The following is a 26,880-nucleotide window of genomic DNA, read 5'->3' as shown; positions in this document are numbered from 1 at the left end:
TATAGGTCAGTAGTTCATTTAGGCTAGTGAGTGGATCATGTAGCTCACAAGTCACATGATACATTCCCCATCAGCTCAAGACAGTTTTGTTTATTCCACAAGACATAGGGGGAGATGTATCAAACCTACAAGAGAGATCAAATAGAAAAGTTGCCCATAGCAATGAGCTTCTGTCATTTTATAGACCATGTTAGATAAATGACAGAAGCTGGCATATACAACTCCTACACTATCAGACCCATTATCTCCCTCAATACTGAAAAATATTTTTTTTATATATTTTTAAGAGGAAAACAGAAATGCAATTAGAATACTTATGATTTATAGCAAACTATGTTTATGTGGAAGCCTGGACCTGCATTCAGAGACATTAATGGGTGTAATTAAAAAATAAGATGGGGTAAAGGTATGGGTTTTTTCCAATTACTGTGTTTTTTCTTTTTCAAAGCAAGAAAAAGTGACACGTCACAATATTCTTAACTTGGGTCTTTCTCGAAAATAATTAACATTGCAGAGCTAAACAAGTTACTACTACTTTGCTGTATAAGTGATTGCTTTTTTAAAATATTAAAAGAGCAGACATATTAAACATAACTGATCATTTGAACAAAACTCATCTAGTAGAAATGCTGTACTGTATGTGTGATAACTAGTTCTGTTTCCAATCACTTCTATCAGCAGTGTATCGGAGCCAGTGATGCAATGACCTAAATGAACTGATCTTTTGAACTAATCTTTTCAGTGAACTAGATCATGACCCAATCACCAAATGAACTAGATTTCCCATCACTAATGCACACTGCAGTGTATAGAGCTGCCCAAAGCATTCAGACAGCTCTTCGTCTTCACTTTCTAAAGGTACTGATAATGCCTCCTCATGTGACATCATAGGTTCAGAGATGGGGCTGACAGTGCAGCAGGGAGCCCTGCTCCGCTGCTGCAGGGAACAAGTATTCCTTTCTTTCCCAACTCTATTATTCCCTACTCTAACCGAATGTCCGGGAGACTCCTAGCTATTGGCAAACTCTTTTGGACTCCCAAGAAAGTAGACAAGTCTCTCAGATCTGCCCCCGAGAAGTGGACGTTCCAAGAGCACCAAAACAGTGTCGGAGCTGCGGTTCACATAGCCACGTCCCCATGGGCCGCACACTTCATCTAGGCATACCCCTTCGGCATCTCCCAGGACAGGAGTGGCCAACCCACGGCTCTTTTGTTTTTGTGATGCGGCTCGGCAGACAGCCACTGGAAATGTGAACGCTGGTCTCTGAAGTGATCAGTGACTAAAGAAGCTTCTGATCGCTTCAGAGGCCAGCGTTCCCATTGATGCAGTCATGACGTCACCCGCAATGTGAGCAGCCTGCGCACCTGCTGGATCAAGTTAGATCCAGTTAGCGCTACAGCAGGGGTGGGAGCCCTGACAGTGTGGGCCTGATGAGGTAAGTGCTGGGCACTACAGGGTACACTGCATATGGGGCACAACTACATGGGGTCCTGCATAAGGTCACGCTCTTGCAAATGTCATACCAAAGGCGTGCGCACAAAAATGAAGCATGGCCTTGTGACAACTAGGCCATTCCCCATTTTTACACACACACCTTCGTAGCACGCATTCTATTGGCTCTTTAACTTGACTACAGATATTTTTTGGCTCTTTGCCTCTGATTTTCCACCCCTGCCCCAGGAGATTGGCTAAAAAGTAGCCAAGTATTGCTCCCCTTCTCTTCTTTGCCATTAGGGGCACTGTATGGGAGTCAGTAGTATATGCAGGCCAGGACAACCTGCAACTCTACAGGATGTTGGAACTACACACACCAGCATGCTCTGTCAGCTGATAGCTTTGAATGTTAGATAAGGAAAATATTTTTAGGTGCCTTTCTCTACTGCTGCTGTGGAACTATAAGTCCCAGCATATAGTCCATGCTAAATAGATCACACATTAAGAATACTCCTCAAACTATCCCTAAGCTCGTTCACCTGAAACTACAACAGTATTGAATGAAAAAAGTTCAACAACAAGGAAGGAACTATCCAGCCCCCACCCACCTGTATCTACCCCTCCCCGCAGCAGGACACTGACACGGCGGAAGATGGCGTTGCTGCAGAGGCTGCTGCTCCCTCCCGGCAAGGTGACATTACTGTGAGTAGTTTCCATGACTAGTTGGAGCGGAAGTGACACATGATGATGACTGTGTGTAACCAAGATGCTGTAGTGCGGCCTCCAGCCGCCATGTCACAGAGTGTGTGTGTGACAGCTATAGGGCAGGGTATGGCACACTGCATCTCTACAGTGTTATTGCATTGCAAATGGTTTGTATTTGTGTTTGTTTAGCAGTTGTACTTTAGTATGCGTTCACTGTAACACATATTCCTCTTGGAGTCTACCTCTATATTCTATAACGTAGCTCTCGCTCAGACTGGTCAGTTTCCTTGGTGAAATACCGTGCACCAAATGTAAAATACCGATTTGGAATAGTGCCAATATGTTGCTCCAGGCAGTTCCTTTGACACCCGGATCACGCCGGAGCCGGTCACAGCACCCCATGGCAGGCATCATACAGTCACTGGTTGGAACACTCCTGTCATCGCTGTGATTAACCCGCTGTTCTCCTTATTCTTACACCTCTGCTCTGATCCTCTGGTGTATGCGTGCAATACAGCCGTGTTCCTCAATGGCCCTTTAAAGTCTCTGTATATCTATATCAACCTATATAACTATAGATATATATCCAAGAAGCTCTTGCAGACATTAATATTAATTGCACTGTACCATATAAAAAGTGTTACTATTAAAGTCCAGGTTGAAGTGTGTTTTAAGCAAATATTTGTATGAGTTGATATGTCCTAAAATCAGTGACAGTATTCCTAAATACCATTAATTTTATTGCACCTCTTGTGTCCCTACTACTAATATATGTCTGTTTTATTCTGGTTAGTCTCCTGTATGTGCAATTCACAAACTCACAGATTACAATGTGATATTGGCTTATTATACAAGGTAGTTTTAGCTTATTCTGAAATTCCAGGACTGGAGATGCATATCTATAATCTATATGAAAATCATTTAAAAGTTACTTGCTGTATGTAACCATATTTCTGTGAAGGTCTATGATACTTAGGGCCATATTCAATTGCAGGTGAAAAGTCCCGGACTTTTTGCATGCCGGAGATTTCACCGGCATCGCTTGTTTTGCCTCCGGAAAAGTATCGCGCTCGTCACAGTTTTTCACCCTATTCAATTGCAAAGGACGCGAGAACGCGTCCCGGCGAAACTCAAATCGTTAAAAAGTCCTGTCAGAAATGGGGAAATTATCCTGACACTACCCAAAAGATACACTGACATGGGCGATAACTATGGATACCCCCGAATAGCCCTGCTGAAGGTATTTGGGGTGCTTAAATGCTCTCAATTGGTGCTATATTACGTCTTTGCACAAATGGTGAAGAATACCATTTAGCAGGTTTTTTTTGCAGAAAATAATTAGTCCCAGCAAATTTGGGGTATATGAAAAAAACGCACCTTCAGCAAACACCTGCAATCCAAAAAACAGCTTGGGCATACTTGAGGGACCCCTTGGAGTCTATTTAGCTAATTTTTAACTTTGTCCCCCAACTTTTTTTTTTTTCGCCCCAAAAAGAAAGTACTTTTTGGGGGTGATCTTAAGTAAATTTGTAACTTTTTTTTTTTTACGCAGTTTACCTTTGGGGGACTGCACCATGGCTGCCGGGGTGTTGCCGCAACTTTGCACCCCTAATTCTGCACTTTTTTACACCTCCATTCCGCGGCAAATCTTTTCTGCTGGTTACAAGGCGCAGACTTTTCGCACCGGTGAAAAGTCTTTGCAATTGAATACAGCGGAAAGTTTCCGACAGGAGAAATGACGTCATCAGTGAAAAATTTTCACCGGGAACGGCTTTTCAACGGCAATTGAATACAGCCCTAAGTAGGGATGCCACATGTCACAGATTCACTGGGGTTGTACCGGATGCAGGGTGTGTGCCCCAAAAATCGATTTTGGGTTCCCAAAATGTCTCGGTTATGTGGTGAGGGGTGGCCACTGTCATAGTGAGGGCGGTAGATGGGAAGAGGACACTCAGGATACACCTGTCCCCGGTGCCAGTCCGACCTCGCCAGCTGCAGCACATGGCAATTCTGTGGCTAGCCGTTTGTCTGGAAGAATTGCTCCTTCCCAGAACCAGCCACTGCAGTCACAGTTTGACTGACAGACTTCAGTGCCTGTGCCTCCACCCTGTTACATTAATTCATTCTTGTCTGTTCACCCTTATTACTGTGTATGTTCTGTACTAACTTGTTTTCACTAAGCAGTCTGAGAAAAAGAAGAGACTCACTGAGGAACTGAGGCCGCGATTGAGAGCCGGACGCTCTGACAGAGCGCTCGCTCTGAATCAGGGCCGTCCCTGCTCCTTTTTGGAGCGGCCTCCTGGCCGCTCGCATAGCTGTGGGTGACCACCCACAGCTATAGCGAGCGGCCAAAATGATGGTCGCGATGGTCAAGACCACCGGGCTTGCGACGAGACCCTGCGGTAGGGTCTCGCTTCCGCAAGCCCAGGAGTGCTTTTGGCTCTTATCAGAGCCAAAAGCACTCCCACTGACATCACTAGTGATGTCAGTGGGGCCAGACCCAGACGGTAGGCGTTCCCATGGGAACGCCTCCGTTTGGGCAGCCACGCACCCGGCATGCCCTCCAAAGGGGGGGTGCTGTCAATCACCATCGACAGCATGCCCTCTTTGGTGTGAGACCCATAACGACGGCTTGGCTGTCGTTTATTCGGGTCTCGCGCATGCGCACGACGGAGGTGCCTCTGTCGTGCGCATGCGCTCTTGGGCACCATCGACCCGCTTGTGAGCGCTCAGCGCTCGCGAGCGGGTCTGAATCAGGCCCTGCGTGTGAACCAGGCTGCCTGTGACAGTGACACAGGCACTAAACAGACAGAGTTGTCTGATATTATAATTATATACAGTACTGTGTAAAAGTTTAGGCAAATGTGTAAAAAATGCTGCAAAGTAAGAAGGCTTTCAAAAAGAGAAGTGTTAATAGTTTGTTTATCAAGTAACAAAATGCAAAGTGAATGAACAGAAGACAAATCAAAATCAAATCAATATTTTATGTGACCACCTTTTGCCTTCAAAACAGCATCAATTCTTCTAGGTACACTTGTACAAAGTCAGGGATTTTGTAGGATTATAGTCAGGTGTATGATTAACCAATCATACCAAATAGGTGATAATGATCATAATTTTCATATGTAGGTTGAAACACAGTCATTGAAACAGAAACAGCTGTGTAGGAAGCTTAAAACTGGGTAAGATACAGCCAAACTGCTACAAAGGTGATGTTGTGAAAGACCGTTTCTTGTCACAGGCCATACACTATGGTAAGACTGAGCACAGCAACAAGACACAAGGTAGTTATACTGCAATGGCAAGGTCTCTCCCAGCAGGGCCAAAACTAGGATTTTTGTCACCCGGGGCAAGACAGTAATTTGGCAGCCCACCTGGTAATTCCCCCGTAGTAATGTCCCCTTCAGCAGTGCACCTGTAGTAGTGCCCATATAGTGCCCTTATATTAATGCCCCTGTAGTGCCGCTTTTTACATACACACACGAAAAAAAAAAAAAAAAACCTTAAACCCTGCTCCTGCATCCGCCGCCGTCCTGTCCGCATGGCTGCTCCTCGGAACATGACATCTCTCCCATAGTGCCCGGGCCGTGGGGAAAGCCGGAAGCTGGAGTTCTGGAGAGAACTCCAGCCATCGGCTACTGCAGCGCTGCAGGGAAGGAGCAGGTTGTATGTACTTTTATACGAGTGTACTACCCGTCGTGTTTGTTACTGTGCGGTCTGCACTACACTGACCAGTGTCCTGGACCGCGGCTGGCGGATAATTAGTCGTGGTAAAGCATAACCATAGTTTCAATTCAATGAACTGTACATAAGAAATTGTAAGGGAGTGCATTGGAAAAAGAAATTTCCATGTGCAAGGCAAAAATCCAGAGAAATTGTCAATATACTGGCACAGTACGTGATGCAAGTAGTTGTTTGTGAACTGGAAGATGCGCGATTTGTATTTGTTATGATAGTTCATATCATAAAGCCATAAAGTTAGTTCCTGTCCTTGTTTGCTACTTTGTGCCAGGTGAAGGTATCATGGTGAAAATTACACACTTCACTAATCAGGGAGAAACTTCTGACCTGATTGCTGAATTCAATTAGCCTCAAAGAGGTAATTAGTTGCCATGCAGTGCCCAGGGCTATTCAATTACAGCCCGCGGAAGCCACTCAACACGGATTTCTGTTTACCTCCTCCTGGGGCTCGAACGTTATGTAGCGTCTTTTTGCCCTATTCGTGGCTGCTGTGAACATGTTAACTTATAGCTCTGGGTACTTATCATGGATTCTTTGGGTTAATGCGTGTTAGTTGCAGATTTACTGTGCAAGGAGAAGGTATTCTAATTGAATAGCCCTGGACATAAAAATCCAAGGCTACTATGTGTACACTTTTCCACGTGCGGTAAATGAACAAGGCTTACTGGATCCGGCCGGAATTTCTTCGATTACTGGAGTTCTGAAGAAATGCAGGCTGATAGATAAAATGATAGCATTATATGCAGAACGTATGGACACCAACTTTAGAGGTGTCAACCACGGGGGGAAAGGCAATACTCTTGTTTTCATAGCCTAACCCTAACCCCCCCCCAAGTGCCTAACGCTAATCCCCCCTCTAAGTGCCTAAACCTAACCCCCCCTTTCCCGCCGCCTAAACCTAAGTCCCCGGGGGGTTGCCTAACCCTAACCTCCCGGGGGGGGTGCCTAACCCTAAGTCCCTCCGGGAGCCCTAAATCCAACCCCCGCGCCCAGTGCCCGGCTTACCTTCGATCGGTAAGCCGGGTGTCAGGCTCCCGGCGTAGGTAAAATAACAGGTGTCGGGATTTCGACGCCTGTCATTTAACCCTTGCCGGGATTAGACAGTCGGGAAGACGGCGGACGGGATTCCGTCTGTCGGCTTCCCAACTGCTTCCCTTTTTCATCTGTGGTGGCATTTCTATTCTCACTTCCAGCAACTCGCTCTTCAGTGGAACGTGTATTCTCATTCATGATCTCCCTATGAACAGATGAGAGAAATAGATTAGAGACTGATACAGTAGGAGTCAGTCTAATAGAGAATACTCACTTTGTACAACTATGCTGTGTGCAGCTTTACCACAAGATTCTTAAGAACAAAATATTGCTGAAACAAATCTATGGTTCATGCAAATCCTCCTACGTGCCATTTTCACTGGGGCCAGCAGTACTGCATATGCGTTAGTCACTAGAAAAATCGCTGCTGCCATTTTCCCAGTGATTGTTGGCTGTTCTGTAGCACTGTCCCGGTGCTGTAGAGCAGCACTCTGGAGACCATGGACAGGTAAGTATAAGACTATATGGGTGCTTGGTGTGCGGTGTGGGCACACACATCCTGCACCCATTATATATACTCGCCCCTCAATGTGTGCTTTTAAAAATATTTTATTCAGTAGACACAATTTATTAATGAAAATGCATATAGTCAGGTTAATTTGTGAACTGTAAATCGTTTTAAATGTCCAAACATGACCAAAAAATGTACAGCCTATATTTTTTCTTAATGGCAATATAATTTCCATATTGTGTGGCTTATGTAGTAAGGTGCAGTGTGGGTTGCCTGCTCCAGCGGGATCCCTGCGTGTATGTATATATATATATATATATATATATATTTTAAATATAGCACCCTAATCATTCATTAACTGCTATAGATGTGTATTTATCAAGCCATTTTCCTAAAATTATGCAGAAAGAAGCTGTAGCGCTGTAGACACAGTGCCCATTATCAATGGGTACTACGGTCTGACCCCTATGTACTAAACTCCAGATGGCGTAAACCACTTTGAGCCTGTGGAGGAAATCTTGCAGGAGAGGGAACTAATGACCTTCTGGCAGCAGTGGTATCACTGCAGCCAGAAGGTCATTTACTTCTGTCCTAGATCACACATCTTTTGGAATGGATTTGAAGCCACAACTGGATTAATTTTCTGTGTGACATCCTGTGGAGTATTTCTTTCAGTTGGCATACATTTGTTTTTGATTGTACTCCTGAAGAAGTCCCACTTATGGGACAAAATGCATAGGGTTATTGGTACCTTATCTATCTGCCATCTGTGAGGTTCCCACCATTGAGCTCACACCCTCACGGGTGTTGGTGGAAGCAACGTCTTTCCCACAAAGGCGTTGGCTATTTGACACTGTTTTTATATGATGTAAGCTATTTTACATTTGTTTATACCATTTTATTAAGAATAAATATTGTGATATCTACTAACAAGAGGACAATTGGCAATTTTGTTTCGGGTGATTTTTTTTTTGTTGTTAGAGGGCATAATTTCAGGACACTACTTATCATATGGGACACTTCTTGATTTGATTTGAGCCTTGAAGAAAACGTTGGTACATTTGTCTAGAATTTCATCACCTATCACTGCCATCAGTATATGAACTATTCAAATTTAGTTACTGGTTGATTTTTAAGTATTGTCCAATTTGTTTGCTTATAACACCCTCAAGTATTCATTACTGTATGTGTATATATGTGTATAGATATATTAGTGTGTGGGGAAACAGTCGGGAAGCCGGCAGACGCAATGCCGACCGCCGGTCATTTTATCTACACCGGGAGCCCGGCATCCAATCGGACAGCCGCGGGAGGGGAGGGTTAGGTTTAGGGCTCACGGTTAGGTACTTAGGGTTAGGTACCCCCGGGAGGTTAGGCTCGGGTTAGGCAACCACCAGGGGGACTTTAGGTTTAGATGGCGGGGAAAGGGGGGTTAGGCTTAGGAACTTGGGGGCGAGGTTAGGGTTAGGCACCCCTAAGGGAGGGTTAGGGGGGAGAATAGGTTAGTTTATACTTACCTTCGGGATTTCCACCTGTCGGGCCATGCGGCTGGTGGTAAATCATACCCAATCCAGTGTGTGTGTGTGTATGAATGTATGTGTGTGTATATAAAGGCCGGCACTCACTTTTACACTTTTAGAATGTAGTTACTTCACCCCTTTGCCCTCATCGTAAATTAAGCCTTGCAGCAAGTAAATACATACAGAAGAATGCGGCACGCTGGGCTTTGAAAAACACTGAAACGACTCCCAGCAGTGTCAACGTTTCAATGTCAAAACAACGTTTTCGTCAGGAATATATATATATATGTATTGCTGGCCATACACGCTGCAATTATCGGGACGATCCGCCCGATGTCGGCGGATCGCCGCGATAATTGTAGCGTGGGGGGGCGACCGAGGGTTAAATATTGCTCGGTCGGGCATGCTGGATTGTCCAGCATGCCCGTCCGATGCGATATTTACCCGGTAACTGTCGGCCGCATCGGGCAGTGTATGCCCAGCGCGGCCGACAGACAGACATTTCCTGTGTTCCTTCCTATGGAAGGAACAGGGAAATGTCTCCTCCCCCGGGGGCGGAGCGCGGATGTCGGGCTATACACTGAGATTTCTCTCACAGTGTATTGCCGCGGACATCTGCGGCTGGCAGCCGGCCAGATAAAATGTCTGTCGGTCTGACAGACATTTTATCTGACCGTGTATGCCCAGCATATGTATGATACTTTACTAAAATACTAAAAAGTATATATAACAATCCTCTGATTACATTTCTCTTTACAAACTTAGAAAGTAGCTTTGTTTTGTAGAGCTATTCTATTCACCAGTCACCAGACTGAAAATGACCTACCTCATAATTGTTGGGGGGTTTTGGGTAGAGAGAAACATTTTACCCATTGTAAACTTTATTGGTTAGTTACATAAAAACATTTGTTTTCTTCCATCAGACTTGTGCTAGATTTGCTGCATGACATTTCTCCAAAACTATGAGCCAATATTGTGCTCATTTTGTTGTGTACATGAATTTCTTATCAGCTGCAAAATGTTTCTACATTTAGTTAATTTAAAAATGTCACCTTTAGGGCAGATATTCATTCAGAGTGGAACGATAAATCACTGTGGGTCTGATTCAGCTTGGATCGCAGTTGCTAATACGCACGCAATCGGACGATTGTTGCATACATATGCATCGCAGTGTGCGAACCAGCCACTGCGATCGCAGACAGATTACAGAGTGATTGACACAAAGTGCCGTATGTGGGTGGTGATGGGGGGGGGGTGGATGGTCGGGGTAACGCAGGCCTGCCTGTGTGTTTGAACGCCAATGCATAGGCGTGCATAAATTATCCCCTGTAATTCCCAACGCAGCCTGACACATAGCGTGCGCTGAAGTTAGCAATTTCTGAGTAAGATTAGAGCTTGCGCAAGTGTGCGTGTGGCTGCAATGGTTCTCGATTGTACCAATGATTTTGCAGTCTTGCTAAACATTACGGATGTGTGTAAGGTAAAGTGGGTGTCCTTATGTAGTGCTGCTGCGGGATAGTGATCGCAAGGGATTAGCATACTATCGAAGTTGAACTGTGTGCGTTATCGCTATTGCAATCGCATTTGCGATCGGTAGTGAATCAGGCTCTGTGTATGCTAGAAATCTGATGTTCTCAAGATTGTTTAATCACTTTTAACATCTTGGTGGGTCGATTTGTGATTAAAATTGTTCAGGTGTATATCTAGCATTAATACAAGCACCAACTGCAATTTTTTCACCCAACAAAGCCCTTGCCCTCCTTCTTCTGTTTTGAGTCAATGTAGTCTAAACAGTATTTTAAAAAACAAAGGGGTCTATGTACTATAGGGGCCTATCCATTAGCAGATGTTTTTCTGAGCAATGAAAGACAAAAGATATCCCTTGAAAATTCGGTTTGTGTGCTGAACGATATCTGTCATGTACATGACAGATTTTGGCAAACGATGAACGATATCACATGACATCATTCAGGGAGTGGATTTTCTTCTCTGCAGCGCTCTGTAGCTCCTGCTAATATCTTTCGTCGTTTACTGCATATAAACTGCCAGATATTTCTAAAATCGTACAGCTATATGCAATAATTGACCAACATGTTGGAGAGATGAAAGATTCAATTTATCGGCCGCGGGAGTGCGCATCTGTCATCGTTCAGGGCCTATCCATAGCAGATAAATTGAACAACTGAACGATATATCGTTCAGTCTATCTGCTGATGGATAGGCCCTTTAAGCCTTGGAGAGAGAGAAAGTGGATTGAGATAAAGTACCAACCAATCAGCTCATAACTGACACTCTACAGGCTGTGTTTGAAAAATGACAGGAGCTGATTAGTTGGTACTTTATCTCTCTGCAAGGCTTAGTACATAGGGCCTGATTCAGAGCTGAACGCTCTGACCAGAGCGCTCGCTCTGAATCAGGGCCCTCCTCCCTGAAAATGGAGCGTCCTCTTGGACGCTCGCATAGCTGTGGGTGACCACCCACAGCATATGCGATCATCAATGATGATGGTCGCGATAGTCTTGACCATCGGGCTTGCGACTGAGACCCTGCGGTAGGGTCTCGCTGCCGCAAGCCCAGGAGTGATTTTGGCTCTATCAGAGCCAAAAGCACTCCCACTGACATCACTAGTGATGTCAGTGGGGCCGGCTCCAGACGGTAGGCGTTCCCATGGGAACGCCTCCGTCTGGCAAGCACGCCCATCAAAGGGGGCGTGCTGTCAATCAACATCGACAGCACGCCCCCTTTGGTGCGAGACCTGGAGCGACAGCTTGGCTGTCGCAGTCCGGGTCTCGCGCATGCGCACGACGGAGCTCCCTCCGTCGTGCGCATGCGCAGTGGGGGAACATCGACCCGTTTGCGAGCGTCCTTTGCTCGCGAACGGGTCTGACTGACCCCCCATAGACCCCTAAACTGCCAAAGTCTACCAGTTAAAAGTGTGAGAAGTCTCTTCTTGGCTGGTACATCTACATTCATAGAGAGCCAGTGTACGTCTTTGAATGATTTTCATTTTATAAACAGTCTAGAATACACTCACCTCTTGTATTAATTACCCCCCCCCCCCCCCAGATACTTCAGTTTTTTTGGTAGTGGGAGAGTAGATTAAGAGACATAGGGCCTGATTCAGAGCCGCTCGTGAGCAGCCGCTCGTTCACTCTGAGCGATGTTCGCACATCTGCGCATGCATATGGGTCGTAATGCGCATGCGCCAACCAGTCAGTGCGGTCGGAAATCATGTGTTCGCAAAATAGCGAGTGCCTGCTAATTTGAGTGACAGGATGAGGCATTTGTGGGTGGTAACAGGGGAAGGTGCTTGAAAACGGGGAGTGGAGATCCGAACGCAGGCGTGCCAAACGGTCAAAACGGGCGTTTTAAGAGTGTGCATAATTAACAAAGCAGCGTCATCGGCCACGTCACTTGGTTGTCTCTTAGCCTGAACTGATCGCATGATTGCGGTAGGAAAATCCAACCACAAGCACTGCGAGCAGTTCAGACGCCTTTTGATGTACTTGATTAATCTAATAAATAGCGGAGATGACGTATGATGCGAACGGCCAGGGGGCGTCTTTACAAAATAGCGAGCGCATATTTTGTTCGCTCGCTCAGACATAGAGGCGTCAACAGACCGCAAAGAGTGAGCGCTCTATTAAAATATCCGGCCCCTTTTTCTGAACGAGCGAGTGCAAATAGCGTCTGGCTCTGAATCAGGCACATACTCCTCTTTGCTTAAGGTGGTGTAGATAATAACATATATTTCTCATTTTTCTTTTAAGTTGTTAATCTCCCATTGGCTTGTATTAGATCAGGATAGAAGAGTGAAGAGGAGGTCGGTCTCTTCTGTTAGGTTGGGAAAGTACAGTTGGTAATAACAATCAGTGGTGTTTACTTCGGTGCGCTTTGAATGTCAGCGGTAGCCCTCAACCCAATTAAAGTGTTAAGTAGAGCTTGTGCTACACAGCACAGCATGAACATTGCTTCAAGATCATTCATATTTTAAAATTCAGCGTTTTTCATGCTACAATTTGGAAGCAGCATGATAAAAACACTGGTAAAATTGTCAGTATGTTGTAGGCCTTAAACTGGGTACACACTATGCCAGTGTTGGCTAACCTTGACACTCCAGCTGTTGTGGAACTATATATCCCAGCATGCCCTGCCACAGTTTTAGCATGCCCTAATAGCAAAACTGTAGCAGTGCATGCTGGGTTATGTAGTTCCATAACAGCTGGAGTGTCAAGGTTAGCCAACACTGCACTATGCCATACATTGTATGATATATCGTCCTGTCGCTGATTTGAACAATATATTGTACACATTGTATAGTGCAGATGTTCCCAAACACTGTCAAGGCACCCCAACAGTTCAGGTTTTATAGGTAACCATGGTTGAACACAGGTGGTAAAATCGAATTGTCTGAGGTACTTATTGCAATGTGATTTGAATAACGCTTGGAAGGAGTTCCTGGAGCTATTAATTGTTTTCCCCGCACCCGGAACTTAGTCGGGAGATGCCGGTTAGCATGCCTTAAGTCGGGTGTTTAGGCAGGCTAACCGGCATTTTCTTACTTAAGTGCCGGCCGCAAAGCTGAAAAACAGCATTGTGGTCGGCACTTTAGTCGGAATCCTTTAGACTGGCTAAAAGCGCAAATATCTTTGGAAACTCCTTTTTGGGGCTATTCAGCATTGTGCTGAATTGAATCGCCCCCTTTATATCGATTCCATAGAAACATAATTTAATGACCAAAGAGAACCTGTAGGTCTGTGTACTCTGCCCTATTAACACATTGCATAATGAAATTCTATAGGAGCTCTAAGCAAGTACTCTATTATATGGGGACTTGTAAAAATGTAAAGACATTTATATTTATTAATAGTTATTTATGTAGTGCACATAATTCTATTATACATGTTATTGCTAACCTGATGTTAAGTGGCCTTTGTTGCTGTAGAACCAATGTATTTTCATTAATTTAAAGGCCAACTCCACCATTGTTTAAAATGTACATAACATTAATATCTACCTCTTATATTAAGGGGTTACTTCCTCTAGGATCATTAACTAAAGTTGCTATGCTGGGTTAATAAGATAATTATGCCTGCAAGTGGAAATGGTCCACTCAACAAAGTGGATCCGATTAGAAAACCCTAACCGTCAGTTCAATTAGGAGTGAATTTGTATTATGAAACTATCATAATGTCACAGCTCTCCGGATCCCGGCGTTCATTTTTCAGGTCCAGTGGCGCTGGTCGGTATCTGGGCAGCGGGCGGGGAGTCCTCGGCTGCTGCTGCTGAAGTTCCCAGCTTCCCCTCTGTCTCCTGTGGTCTGAGTGCATGGCCGCGGCACCCATAGGACTGCACGCGCCACTCGTAAGTAAATTTAAAGGGGCAGATGCATCTGTAGATGGCGTCATTGTGGGCGACAAGATTGATCAGGAGGAGTATGAGGTGAAGCAGATTCTGGACTCTAGAGTCTCTCGAGGCACGGTTCAATTTCTTGTGGACTGGAAAGGATATGGTCCTGAAGAACGCTATTGAGTCAAGGCCTCTGATATTCATGCATCAGAAGTTCCCTAGCAAGCCATTTGTGAGGTGTTTGGTGCCCACCCCTAGAGGGGGGGGTAATGTCACAGTGCAGTGCGCCAGATCCCGGTGTTCACTTACCGTGTCCGGCTCTAGTAGGTATCTGAAAAGCAGACGGGGAGTCCCCGATTCCCACTGCTCAAGTCCCCAGCTTCCCCTCTGTCTCTGGCGGCAGTGCATCTTCGTGGCTGTGGCTCCAATAAGGCTGCACGCACTGCTCAGAAGTAAATTTACAGGGGCAGGTGCACCCAAAGATGACGTAATTGTGGGCCACAGGATTGAAGTCCCAGTATATAAGGAGGATCTGGGACACTTCCCTTTTGCCAGAGTATAAGCTCGCAAACCATACTCCAGCATTCCCAGTGACTACTACTTTTCATTCCGTCTCCTCCCTGGTACTGCGCTTGTATTTCTGTTTTTGACCTTGGTTATCTTCCGTGACCTGTTTTTGTCTGCTTCCTGATACCATCTTGTCTGTTTGGTTCTGACCCAGCTTATCGACTACGTGGTACGCTTGCATTGCATTCCTCTATTCATAGAACACTAGTACCTGTACAAGGGAACCAAGTCTGAAGTCCACAACCTGCGTGTTGGACGCAGCTAAGTCCAAACCTCCTTGCGGGGGATTCCTGGTGAATACAGCCGGCTTGTTAGATTCCGCGACTCAGTACTGTGTCACGTGCATCCCTAAGTATGGGCTATTATACACTGTCTTTCTTGTGACAGAATACTCTGGCCCAAAACATGGATGCTGCTGGTAATCCCTCACCATGGGAGTTCCTGGAAAATCTCTTTTCCAGAATGGACAAGCAAGAGCATGATCAGGCCCAGATTACTCAGAGCCTACAGACACTGATGCAGCAAATTGGTACCAATCAGACTTCTCCGGTACAGCTAGCATCATCTTAGGCAGTGTCTGTTTCAGCTACCGGAGCTTCTGTACCTCTACGGATTCCGAATACTTTGAAATTTGACAGGGATCCCAAAGGTTGTCAGTGATTCCTAAATCCGTGTTCTATCCTGTTCGAGATCCAAGCAGAGAGTTTTTCTTCCAAAAGAACTAAGGTGGCTTACGTCATCTCCCTGCTGACCGTACAGGCCCTAGCTTGGGCTCCCCCACTATGGGAGAGAAATGATCCACTGGTTAACGACAGTGCTAAATTTCTGGTAGCCGTCAAGAAGCCTTCGATAAACCTGGTCTTGTGTCTTCTGCAACAGCAGGTATCCAGCAATTGAGACAAGGCAACCAGAACGCTGGTCAGTATGCAGTGCAGTTCTGAACCCTTCCGAGTTAGGGTGGAACACAGAAGCCCTGGTAGCTGCATTTATGCAAGGGCTTTAAGAGCAAATTAAGGATGTCCTGGCGTCCAGAGAGCTACCAATGTCCCTGGATGATCTAATTTCCTTATGTATGCAGGTAGATCTTCGCCATAGAGAAAGGGCACGAGAAAGAGAACAGTGGCAGAGCTTCAGTTTCAAGCTCGTTTCTTGGCTCTTGTTGAACCTCCTGAAGAGCCTATGCAGATCGGGAAGTCATGTCTCCCTGCCGCAGAGAGGTAAAGGAGGTTCAAACACAAGTTGTGTCTGTAGTGTGGTGAACCAGGCCACCTTCTCATGGTTTGTTCCAAGCGCCCAGGAAACGAGAAGGCCTAAATAATCAAGGGGTGGTCAGATTAGGTGCATTTCAGCACACCCCAAAAGTGAACTCTCTTTTCCAGTTTACAATCGACGTGACTCTGCCTCTGGTGAAACCGTCCGAAATTCTTAAGGTCTTTCTGGACTCAGGTGCTGATTGCAATGTTATCACAGCCAAGAAAGTTAAGGAGTTAGTAATACCTAGTGTGCCTTTACAGGTTCCCCTCTGCATTATTGGAGTGAATGGGAATAAACTTCCTGCGGCTACCATCCACTGCAGGGCTTCGGAAGTTACCATGCAAGTTGGTGCTCTCCATAAGGAGTTAATCTCATTCTGTATACTTCCATCACTCGAGAGTCTGATTATCCTCAGTCTTCTGTGGCTGCGCGAGCACCTTGCTGCCATGGGCGGAATTTGCACATAATTTGTTCCATGAGGCATCTGGCCACTCTCCATTTTTCATCCAGTGTTACCAGAATTACCAGTCCTCCGGTCAGCATCAATCCCAGCGCCCATGACATGGAGAAGTGGTTCTTCAATATCTGGAAGGAGGTGAAGAGGAATTTGTACAGGCCTCTTTGCGGTATAACGTGTTTGTGGACAGGAAGAGGAATAGGGTTCCTTTACTGAGTGCTGGTGACAGAGTTTGGTTGGCAAGTAAACATCTGCGATTGAAGGTGCCAACAATGAAATTTTCTCCCAGGTGCATTGGGCAATTTCAGATCCTCCAAGTGTTCAATCCGGTGGCATCCCGCCTGAAGCTTCCTTGCACACTTAGGATACCAAATGTCTTCAACGTCTCACTCTTAAAGCCGTTTGTTCTGAATCTGTTTTCAACCTCCTGTTAACCCCTTCAGCTATTCCAGTGGATCATCAGGAGGAGTATGAGGTGAAGCAGATTCTGGACTCTAGAGTCTCTCAAGGCACGGTACAATTCTTTGTGGACTGGAAAAGATATGGTCCTGAAGAACGCTGTTGGGTCAAAGCCTTGGATATTCATGCACCTCAACTTCTCCAGAAATGTCATCAGAGGTTCCCTGGCAAGCCATTTGTGGGGTGCTTAGTGCCCATCCCTAGAGGGGGGCCAATGTCACAGTGCGCCGGATCCCGGCGCTCACTTACCAGGTCCGGCTGCGCTGGTTGGTAACTGAAAAGCGGATGGGGTGCCCACTGCTGAAGTCCCCAGCTACTCCCCTGTCACTAACGGCAGTGCATCTCCGTGGCTGTGGCTCCAATAGGGCTGCACGCACTGCTCAAATGTAAATTTACTGGGGCAGGTGCACCCAAAGATGACGTAATTGTGCGCGACAGGATTGAAATCCCAGTATATAAGGAGGATCTAGGACACTTCCCTTTTGCCAGAGTATAGGCTCCAGCATTCCCAGTGACTACTACTGCTCATTCCTGATCTCGGCTTGTTGTGACCGTATTCCGTTTCCTCCCTGATAATGCGCTTGTATTCCGATTTTTGACCTTGGCTATCCCACGTGACCTGTTTTTGTCTGCTTCCTGGTACCATCTTGTCCATTTGGTTCTAACCCGGGTTGTCGACTACGTGGTACGCCTGCATTGCATTGCATTCTATCCAGAGAACACCAGCACCTGTACACGGGAACCAAGCGACTGAGTGTCTGACACAGCTAAGTCAGAACCTCCTTGCGGGGGTCCCTGGTGTATACTCCCGGCACGTTAGACTCCGTGCCTCAGTACTGGGTCTCGCCAATACTGAAGTACGAGCTAGCATCCACTATCTTTCTGTGACTTGTGTCACATACATTGCATGAATATTCACACCTGAGAACTGCAAGATTCAATTAAAAATGCCAGCTCGTGGCAAAGTGCACAACTTTTCTACAACAGGTGACCTAGGAGAAGTGCATGAAAAAAGTGGGTAAACCATCTTTGAGCCCAAAAAGTGGCATTACCATATAGAAGGCTGTTAGTGGCCATTAGTAAAGTACTAGAGGTTCTTAAAAAAAATGTAAAATGGATGATATTTGCACTTTCTACTTCAGGGTCCATAAGGGGTCCACAGGGTTGACCTTGGGGTATAGGTTGGGAACCAAATCCGGGCACCACACAGTTAAAGCTTTTAGCTCCCAGGATGCACTTGGGTCCACTCTCCCTATAACCCCACCCCCAAGCCAGAGGCACCTCAGTTTAAGTTGGTGCCCGGCCGGAGTCGGGTCACCGTTTAGTGCAGTGGGGAGCTGATTAGCAGCCCCTAAGCTTTATTTTTTCTAAAGGCCAAAGTTTTTTTATTTTTACTTTGGATTCTTCAGAGCGGCAGCGTCAGACTGTCCATAGGACGTCTAAGCTGCCGCTTCGTCACCCCGCTGGCGCTGAGACGCCAGTACAGATCTGGGGATCTCAGCGGGACCCCAGAGTCTGTACTAGCCGGACTCTGCGGGCGCCCAGGACTGCTGCCGGATCCACGGGGAGCAGGTAAGGCGCGGGTCACCGCTTACGGTGATCTGCGCATTTGAAATGCAGTCCTGTGCCTCCGGTCTCTGGGGACAGACCGGAGGCGCCGGCAGTGGTGGCGGGCTCCCCATACCCCGTGTGTCCACTAGACCACCAGGGACTTAGTGTTCGGTGCAGGGAGCCGGCGTCCCGGGGGTTAATAGCCGGCCAGGGGAGGCAGCCTTCCCTGTTACAGCGGCTCCTCCCCTCAGCTCAGCGCGCCTTTCACTATCTATAGTCTGGCGTCGCTGAGCTGCTTCCTCCGCGGGCCACGCTTCTTCTGAGGTCTCCAGCGGCCATTTTCTTGTGGTGCAGCAGAAATCTCTGGAGATGGCAGTGAGTCCAGTCCCCCTGCGTACCTCACCATCAGGTCAGTGTACACAGCGCTGTAGCCTTCCCAGACACTGAATCTGGGTAAGTTGCATGCAGTGTAATAGTGCAGTATATTATATGACATGTTTATGTATATATGTGTATATCTGCATTGTATGTGACTTATGCTAGTGCTGACTGTCTGTACTTTATTCTCTCACCTGTCAGTGTATATCTATCCCTTTTCCTTATCTGCCCTAATACAGCTGTACTTGGGGTGGTTCTGAGACCTCACATTTATATACTTGTTAATATTTGTGAGGTTTGTCACATACGGTTGCGTGCTGCACGTTGCCATATTTTGAGTGGAACTGTGTGTTGCATACGCTGAAAATGGGTTCCTGCAGCTAATTTTTAGTATCAGTCAGGACCAGTATAGCGCTGCTTGATCGCAAGGCTTGGTCAGATATGTCTGACCAGGAAATAGAGCGTTATACTGCACCCATTTTTACTATCCTGCAAGCCATGTGCTGCTGGTGTTTGTGCGGAGGATTTAACTCTTAAAGGGTTCTGTATGTGGCGTCATCGGGTGCCGGCCCCTTTCACGACCCCCTTGGGCGGTTTGTTTTCTCGGGATCCTCTTAATTGCGGATCGCCCGGCGGGCCCCATTGTTGTACCTCACTTGGGGTTACTTCACCATACTGCCCTTTTTCATCTCAGGGTATCTCGCAGTTTCTTGCACTCTTCCCCTGTGACACAGACTATCGCTCCCTGCAGGGGTTTTTCGAGTATATGAATTCTCCCTGGTGTCACAATAGTCTGTCATGCCCCTTGCAGGGATTACCACAACAGCCACCCTGGGTGGATGTCGTTTTTCTACGAAACGCAAATTGGCGTGGTTGACGCCCTGTGGTTACTTCCCAGTTGGCTCTGCCGTGAACTGGATACTGTTTTGGGCTCTTTCACTCTTACACGGGGGGAAGCCTATTTCAAGTATTATTATCCCTGCTTTAGGGCTGGTGGCAGGTCCATTCTGGTTAGAGTGAATATTGACCTGCACCTGTATCATACACCCTCAGTATTACGTGCCTTCTGGTTCCCTGTTGCTGACTAGCGGGGGGATCGCATGGCGGGACTCTGGCTGTTGCCAGTTATGAGGTATTACAACAGTGTTTGGCCTCCTGTCCCAAATTCCCTGAGGGTCATCATGAGCCCCTCATGGGGTGGATGGGCGTGTTACTCGTCGGATTACAGACGTTACTACGCATCCCATTCCTGCGTGGTCGGATTCTGAAAGCCTGAAATCAGTATACTCGCTTTCAGGAGTTGTTACCCATCCTACCATGGCTATAGCATGGTTGGTTAATACTATTGCATACTGAGCTGATGCATTTGTAATGTTTTTTCCCCACCAACATGTCTGGGGTTCAAATGTATTTGGTCGCTCACGTAATATATGCAGTTGTCATAGGTGGACATGCCTTTATTGGATACCAGTCTCCTAACTTTCAGAGTTCCGGCTGCGACGGTATCCTCCGTAATACCCTATGGCTGCGCTCTGGGAATGCAGAGGTGCAGATACCATCTATAGGGTAGATCTTGTTGGGTCCTGACCTTGACAGTGGCAGTACAAATTTCCCGCCTTCTGCTATGCCCACTACAGGGCCTCAGACTAAGTCTATTAAGTCTTTTTGTCCTCTGGGTCAGCCTAAAGGTCTGTTTCTTCAACCGAGCAGGCCTGGACTGCCAGCCGATCCTGCTTCTGAACCTACGGATATATCGTCAGCATGACGAGACAGGCCTACCTCTGGGAGATGGCAATTTTCTCAGTTCGCCCGGTACTAGTGTCTAGTTGCCGCGGCTACGTGGGTAGGAGGGTATGCCCACTCTTTGATCAGGCGGCCTATTTCCATGTGATGGTATGCAGGCCCTTATTCGGACCCGAACAGGGCCTTACGAATCCAGAAAGCTATACAGTTGTTGCGGTAAGCGGAGCTAATTGGGCCATCCCCACTTTCTCAGCGAGGGACTGGTTGTTCTGCTTTCTTTCTGGTGCGGTGGCTGAATGGTCCTCTTTGGCCTATTCTCTGTCTCAATTCCCTGAACCAGTTCCTAAAGCTACCTGGGCTCAGGAGGCAATCCCTATGCTCCATCATACTATGTTTGGAACCTGGGGACTTTATGGTATCACTGGATATACAGGACGCGTGCCTACGGGTACTTACAGAGACCTTGCCTCAGTATGGACTGAGGTTTGATGTATCATAGCACTTCCGGTTTTTCGGCCTCTGCCTGTTGGGACTGTTCTCAGCCCCACAGGGGTTTACCAGCGTTTTGGATTTTCTGACAGTTCTTCTGTTCAGTATATCCCAATGCTCCTGTACCTGGATGGCCTCCTGCTCTTAGCAGGATCACCGGGGTACTTTACAGCCGGGTCAGGTTGACTGTGGCTTCTTCAGGGTGCAGACGTTTAATCAATGGGGAAAAAGTCCTCCCTGCATCCCTCTCTGGGTATTCTTCACCTAGGAGCCCTGCTGGATTCTCAGAATCTGAGAATTCTTCTGGCGTAAGACGGCATCTCCACTCTTCCATTAGGAGTACATGGATGTCTGCGCAGTCGACATATGTCTTTACACTCTGGGATGCATGGTCCACTCTTCAGTGTCTGCCTTTGGAAGGGTGGAATGGGCTTAGTCCATTCCAGGCCTTTCCATAATTGGCTTATCTCCAGATGGAACAAGTTTTTTCTGTCTGATCACTGTTCAAACGATGATGCTCTCCCCGGAGGCAAGTCGGTCCCTTTTCGGGTGACTATGACCATCTCGTCCAGGGTATTCTTTGCTAAGTACAGTGTCTGGTTCGCATCCATTTCAGTGCAGTTGGATGTCTGTCGATTCCACCCTGTCAATTAACTTGTTGGAACTTTAGCCTGTCTTGGGCCTTCACTCTGGCATAGCCCTTGTTTCCCGGTGAACCTGAAAAAGTTCAGTCCGACAGGGTCAGAACAGTGGCTTCCTTTTTAGCAATACTGTTCGTTGGGTGGCAATGTCAGGTATGTCATACATTCGGACATTGTCTGAGGGTCTCCTCCCGACCATCTCGACAGTGTTCATTTCAGGTGCTCTCCATTGGGAAGCGGGAGTCCTCAGCCGTCACGACGTGCATCCCGGGGACTAGTCTCTTCCCCAAGAGAGGTTTCATCTCCTGGTGAGCAGGGGTGGGGCCCTCTTGAGGTGACACTCATGGCCTTCTGACTCTATCACACTATGGTGTTACAGTCCAACTCTGGGGATTCTGAAGCAACCTTCAGTGACTCTTTGTCGGTGAAGTGGTTCTTCCAATTTGCGTACCTGTGTTCTCCGGTCTCCATTCTTCCTCGAGGGAAGTGGTTCAATCGAGACAGAGATGCTTTCCTGCTGGTGGCTCCTGATTGCCCCAGATGTCAGGGGTACTTGGTTTTTCGGAGTCTCTCCATCGATACTCCATTCCTGATGCTTCACTGCCCAGACCTGTTGTCTCAGGGTCCTGGGGTTTGCCTTGGACCTGGGTCGTTTGTCTTTGACTGCGTCCCTACAGTGGTCTTACAGCTTCCCTGGCTTTGTCATCGTTGGAATGATTAGAGCACATGGATCAGCTTTTGCTGGGACCTACCACAAACTGTGGCAGCCATAATTCTTATGGTATTATACCTGTCAATACGATCCTCTGGTGTCCAGGATTTCCAGATATTCTGGCATTCCTTCCGACTGGCTTGGGTTTTACCCTCGGCCTGGCCTTCCTGACAGTGCAGTTCTCTACACTGTCAGTATAATTAAGATATGGAATTGCTCCGCTCTGATATCCAGTTCATCCTTTGGAGTGTTTTCTGGATTATGCCTCCATTTGTCCTCCCTAGGGACTCCTTGGGAGTTAGTAGTGGTTCTTCGTTGACTCCGGGGAAAGTTAATGGAACCGCTGGTTGTGATAGCCATTACAATGGTCTATTGCTTTGGCTTTCTCTCTTTCTCTCAGGGAGTTTATATCAACCAGGTGAGTGTCAGAATTGGGAGCGTTCTCATGTGGCTCCCTCTTCTGGAGGGCATCATGTCAGGGTGTGAGTTGCTCTCACCCTGTGTTTCTTCTTAGTGATTTTTAGGTTCCATATTATTCTGGAACTTGTGGTGCGGCCATTCAGTCCCCAGTCCTCTCGGCTGGTGTGGCCTCATTGACTGTGGTCTGGCCTCTGTGGATTTATGTGATCCGTTCAAGTTCCTGACGGAAATCGGACTCCTTATTGGTGGTCTGAGATTTCTGGTTTTAACAGGAAATGATGGCCGGCCTATGGCCATATGTTGGCTGGACGGCCTCGTATGTCTTCTTCAGGGGCCTACCCATGGGTAGGCCTTTCTGTTGTTGCTGCTTGTTTTTTCTCGGGCCATGTAACCCTCGTGGGTGGCTCGCCGTGGCGCCTTGGCTGTTTTGCCTTGCTAGGTGGCCACGTGGTCTTCTGTCCACACCTTCTTAAGGTTCTAGGCATTGTTTTCCTTTGCCTCTCAGGATGCTTCCTTTTTGGCGGCAGATTCTCCTCTAAGCACAGGAGCGTCCCCTCCCTTGGTTGAACTGCTTTGAGACATCCCCAAGGTCAACCCTGTGGACCCTGAAGTAGAAAACAAGAGATATGGTAAGAACTTACCTTTGTTATCTCTGTTTCTACGAAGTCCATAGGGTCCACAGGGCGCCCGCCCTGACGCACCTGGCTTCAAATGGGCTGTGTGACTGGTCACCGGTTTTCCGTCTCCCATTTCTGTGAGTATGGTTATCGAGTGTTCCAGTGTTCTCTCTCTTTTTCTCTCCTCCTCCGGCCTTTGGCTACTTACAAACTGAGGTGCCTCTGGCTTGGGGGTGGGGTTATAGGGAGAGTGGACCCAAGTGCATCCTGGGAGCTAAAAGCTTTAACTGCGTGGTGCCCGGATTTGGTTCCCAACCTATACCCCAAGGTCAACCCTGTGGACCCTATGGACTTCGTAGAAACAGAGATAACAAAGGTAAGTTCTTACCATATCTCTTGTTTTTTATTAATTCTTGAAAAATGATAGCCAGCAAGGGTTTTTCATCAATTGAAAGTCTTCCAAACATTTTGGGCTAGAGAAAATGTATTTAAAGAAAATTTTCAGTGTTTTAATACCATTTTGTAAAAACGTTGGAAAAATAAAGTTGTTTTTAGCTCACATCTGCAAGTTCTAAAACCCCTCTCCCATCAATACACCTCCACATACCTGTCCCACATCATTGATACCTCCACACGCCTGTCCCACAGCATTGACACCTTCACACACCTGCTCATTATTGAGCTTTTAGAGAAATTCACCTGAAAACTGGCTTGTCATTATTGGCCAAATTATGCCATTTAATCCCCTCCAGGTACATGATTATTCATTTGGAGGGATGTACAGAGATTCTTCACTGTGTCCATCCCAACATTTTTACCTTTAAAATAAAAAAATTCTTTACCTTCAACTGCTCAGGGTGTGCGCACAAAAAAACACAGATTTTGTCAGAAAAAGCAATGTTAGTTTGGAATTTAATTGTAAATGCAATTCGCAGTGTGAGTTTGCTGTGGCAACAGCTGGCTGGACCCAATTCGCACCTAATTGAATCGACCCCATTGTGTTGCTGGTACGGGTTTTATATACTTACTATATGTGCAAACTAACAGATTCTATTAAGTGCGTCTGTTAATTTAACCACTTGCCTGGCATGGTTCCTTTTTTTCGATCACACCAGGCTGTGCGCTATCTGATCTGGTCGCAATAAGGTACCGAACCAATGAAAAAACATTGATGTTTGCACCAGCAGAGAAAAGGACTTCAAAGCACAGCAAGATCACTCTATCAACGGGAGTGCCAATAGCAAGTACAATAGTGGGCAGACAAAATTATGTGAACCCTGTGAGGTCACAGATATAAAATCTTTTGGGAGAAAAGTCAGTCGATTCCATCAACAAAAAGGAGGTTTCTGGAGGTAATATTATACTTCTATCTCAAGAAGGTAAAATGGTCAGGGTAGCAAGTATCGAAGAAAGCCGAAACATCCCTCAGTGAGGGAATACCTGGCAGTTCTGGAGATATTTTCCTCAGCACAAGGCTCTATCATCTGCCTGATTTCATATGAGAGAAATGCTAAAGTATGTTCACTCAGAATGAAAACAAAGAAAGGACAGTTGTACAGTGGAGTTTGCCTAATGGAAAAGAGTGTCTGAGGTTGAGCTTTGAGGTCAAACTGCTTGTTTTACCATAGATACAAGACAATTTGGCTGGGGAGCACATGAATGGAAAGTATGAGTTGCTTGAGGAAAATGAAAGTAAGAAAAAGAGGCATTGAAACCTTTTCGATCTGGTATTGAAAACAAGCTTTGCAGAGACCATTTTTATAAAGGCACCCTTAACTAAAGTCAGGCTACAAAACTAACATCCTTCCTGAAAGATCAGAGTCAGCAGGCTGCAAGCCCATTAATGTCTGGTGGCATGGAGATCGAGAACGACACTGGAAAATAATTCCCTTGATTACCATTATGACAGCACATTTCCCACCATTTAGACTGTATTATTTATTATGCAGTGTTATGCTGTGCTGGAGCCATTGGGGAACTGACCTTGTATACTGCTGATGAAAATATTCTTTCCTGTTTGAGCTGGCATAAGGAATAACAATAGTAGGACAACAATGTATTGAAATTTACATGTGTAAAACAGCCAGAAAGTAGAAACTTGATGGTAAAGATAACTTAAAGTTTATTTCAAGAGTTGCGTTGACCAGGGCAGTAGATAAAGAACTGCGTACCGCCATCACTCTGGTTCCTGGTAGAATAGCGGACGCTTTCATCCACTATTACGAGTCCCTGATAATCATGCTTTTGTACTGGAGTTTCTACATCAAGCTGAGCTCCCTAAACTTACTACACTGGATAGAAAGCTCTTGCTTTCTCCCATATCAGATTTAGAAATCCAGGGAACTATTAAATCCTTGCTTAATGGGAAGATGCTGGGCCCAGATGGTTTGTGCGCTGATTATTACAATATCTTGGCACCATGTGGTTCCCATTTCTCTCTGCCCTTTATAACTCTATATAAAGATGGCCATCCTGCTTATTCTGAGTTTAATAATTTTGTTCTCCCCAACCAAGATAGAGACCCCACATTGGTGTCCTACTACTGCCCTATGTCTTTTTACTGAATCAAGACTTGAATCTTGCTCAGACTGGATTTGTAAAGGACTCCTCATTTGTTCATAATATACAGACTTTATTAGCAGCATAAATCAAGATGTGCCAGGCCAAGGAATAAGGTAATATAGTTAGTTGCAATGCTGATAAGGCATTCAGGAGGGTATATTGGCCACAACTATTATGTGTTTTTATTTGAGCACTTTGACCCTGACTTAATACATATATTTCAATGCACATTAAGATATTGCACAGGGCGTAATACACCCCCAAACTAAAATGTTTAAAAGATGCATCTCCTACCTGTACTTGTACTGTTATAAAAGTGCCTGCCAAGAAGCAGACCTCCTTCACTGTTTATGGTCTTGCACTAAATTTAGTGCCTTTTGGGATAGCCTGCAACACTACATTGCATATACTCTGAATATATCTTTTACCAGGGATTGGGTTTTCTGGAACATTCATTCTAATTCCTCCTTACATAGGTTGTCATCTGGTGCTAAAATGTTATTGTGTCAACTGCACATAGCCTATACTATCCCAACACATCTGTTATTTCCAAAGATTTCTTGTTCATGATGGACTGGACTGAATCAACCATGAGTTTGGAAAGCCTAGCAGAGAATTTTTTTTTTTTTAACATGGCTGCTCTGTTATCACATTCTCCCCCTAGAATTAAGTATCACTGAGACAGCTTCCTACTTTTTGGTATAATCTGGAGGTTCTTGCCCATGGAATCCCATTTT

At 46.1% G+C, this 26,880-nt stretch overlaps 1 protein-coding gene across 1 annotated transcript in view; it reads left to right on the top strand.

The window, feature by feature from the left end:
- Positions 1-1,756: 1,756 nt before the first annotated feature.
- Positions 1,757-26,880, top strand: part of CLYBL (citramalyl-CoA lyase) — a 576,496-nt gene continuing 551,372 nt past the window's right edge. The window contains exon 1 of the mRNA XM_088456621.1: positions 1,757-2,137. Coding sequence (XP_088312747.1) covers positions 2,088-2,137 — 50 coding nt within the window. The 5' untranslated portion in view covers positions 1,757-2,087. The remainder of the gene's footprint in view (positions 2,138-26,880) is intronic.

Source organism: Taudactylus pleione, unplaced genomic scaffold (assembly GCF_031769625.1).
Source record: "Taudactylus pleione unplaced genomic scaffold, aTauple2 ptg000041l, whole genome shotgun sequence".
Classification (NCBI taxonomy): Eukaryota; Metazoa; Chordata; class Amphibia; order Anura; family Myobatrachidae; genus Taudactylus; species Taudactylus pleione.
The sequence above is the reverse complement of the archived record's forward strand: the minus strand, read 5'-3'. Positions and strand labels throughout refer to the sequence as shown.